Raw genomic sequence first — 1,771 nt, forward strand, 5'->3', positions numbered from 1 at the left:
TGAGGGTGTCCCTTTACCCACCCATCCACTCCCACCCTCCTTGCCCTCAGTTCCCCTACACTGGGGCATCAAGCCTTCACAGGACCAAGGACCTTTCCTCCCACTGATGCATGACAAGGCTATCCTCTGCTACATATGCAGCTGGAGCCATGTGTACTCCTATGTTGATCGCTTAGTCCCTGGGAGCTCTTGGGGAACTGGTTGGTTGATATTGCTGTTCTTCCTGTGGAGTTGCAAACCCTTCCACCCCTTTAGTCCTTTCTCTAACTCCTCTATTGGGGACCAATGACAACACAAATTTCTTACCCTCAAAACAAAAGTACTTTTAGAAACCTTGTCTTGAAAGAAAACAAACAAACAAAAAAAAAATGCCAAGGAATTTTGCCAGGCAGTGGTGACACATGCCTTTAATCCCAGCACTTGGGAGGGCAGAGGCAGGCAGATTTCTGAGTTTGAGGCCAGCCTGGTTTACAGAGTAAGATCCAGGACAGCCAGGGCTACACAGAGAAACCCTGTCTCGAAAAACCAAAAAAACAAAAAAAGTACTTTTAATGACTTTAACTAATTTTACTCATTTTAAAATTAAGAATCAAAAGGAAACAACAGTTAAGAATGTTTGAGAGTCAGAGAAACCTCACTGAATGACATGATGTTGTTACTAAAATTACAGAAATACAGATAAATGTGAGAAAACTTGACTTTTTTTTTACTTGAAATTAGCCCATTTAGCTCAAACTTATATAAATATACATTATCAATTAACCAAAAAAATTATACTGTAAAACTAAATTATAAAATTGATAAAGTAATTATGATGGCATTGGATTTACAAAACTATATTCTGTATAAAGTTAAAAATAATTGAAGATTTGCAGAAAATCTGAACATTTGTAAAACCTTGAAAAAAAGCATTTAACATGAACTTACCACAAAGTAGTTACATGCAAAATAAACATTTTGTACCTACCTAATATGCAGAACACATCTGCAAGGATAGAAGGCAGATCCTCACGGAATTCCTACAATAAAAAAAGATTTACAATCAGTTCCAGAATAGCACAGAAAAAGTGTTATTATTTCAAAACCATTCTCATCAATCAACTAGAAATCAACTAATCTCCAGCATCCCTACATTAGAATTCTCCAAGGTAAGTTTCATAAATATAAGAACATCGGTTAGAAGAAAGTACTAGTGCTGGATATGGTGCTACAGGCCTTTAATCCCAGTATAGAAAGGCAGAGGCAGGCAGACAGGCTTTTGTGATTTCAAAGTCAGTATGGTTTGCAAACCCCTTGTTAGCCAGGGCTACATATACACAGGAAGACCCCATCTCAAAAAAAATCATAGTGTCAGAAGATCAGAAATCTAAAAATTATATCAATTAAAGGCAATCATTCCATAATTCAAGATTCTCTGAAGATGAAATAATTATCAATTTTTCTTTTTATTTTCTTTATTCACTCTTTGTTTATAGCTTTGGGGGGGGGGGAGGAAACTGACCCAAAATCTTGTTTCTGGATGAAAGCACAAGCATTACTTCACAGTTATTTCTTGACTTGCTACTTCCATGATCAATTTTAGAGCTATTTCCAATTAGTAAGGATCACAGTTCAGTTACTATAATTAGTAGTTTTCTGGCACTATAGCAACCCTAAAATTTATCTATTTCCGGAGACTATAAGAAAGAAATTCTCGGGAGGTAGTGGCGCATGCCTTTAATCCCAGCACTTGGGAGGCAGAGGCAGGCCGATTTCTGAGTTCGAGGCCAGC

General features: G+C 37.3%; 1 protein-coding gene across 1 annotated transcript in view; it reads right to left on the reverse strand.

The window, feature by feature from the left end:
* The window catches only part of Thoc2 (THO complex 2), a 119,047-nt gene that overhangs the window by 85,407 nt on the left and 31,869 nt on the right, over positions 1-1,771 (reverse strand). The window contains exon 5 of the mRNA XM_031372621.1: positions 968-1,019. Within this exon, the coding sequence (XP_031228481.1) occupies positions 968-1,019 (52 nt within the window). The remainder of the gene's footprint in view (positions 1-967; positions 1,020-1,771) is intronic.

This window comes from Mastomys coucha, chromosome X, assembly GCF_008632895.1.
Source record: "Mastomys coucha isolate ucsf_1 chromosome X, UCSF_Mcou_1, whole genome shotgun sequence".
NCBI lineage: Eukaryota > Metazoa > Chordata > Mammalia > Rodentia > Muridae > Mastomys > Mastomys coucha.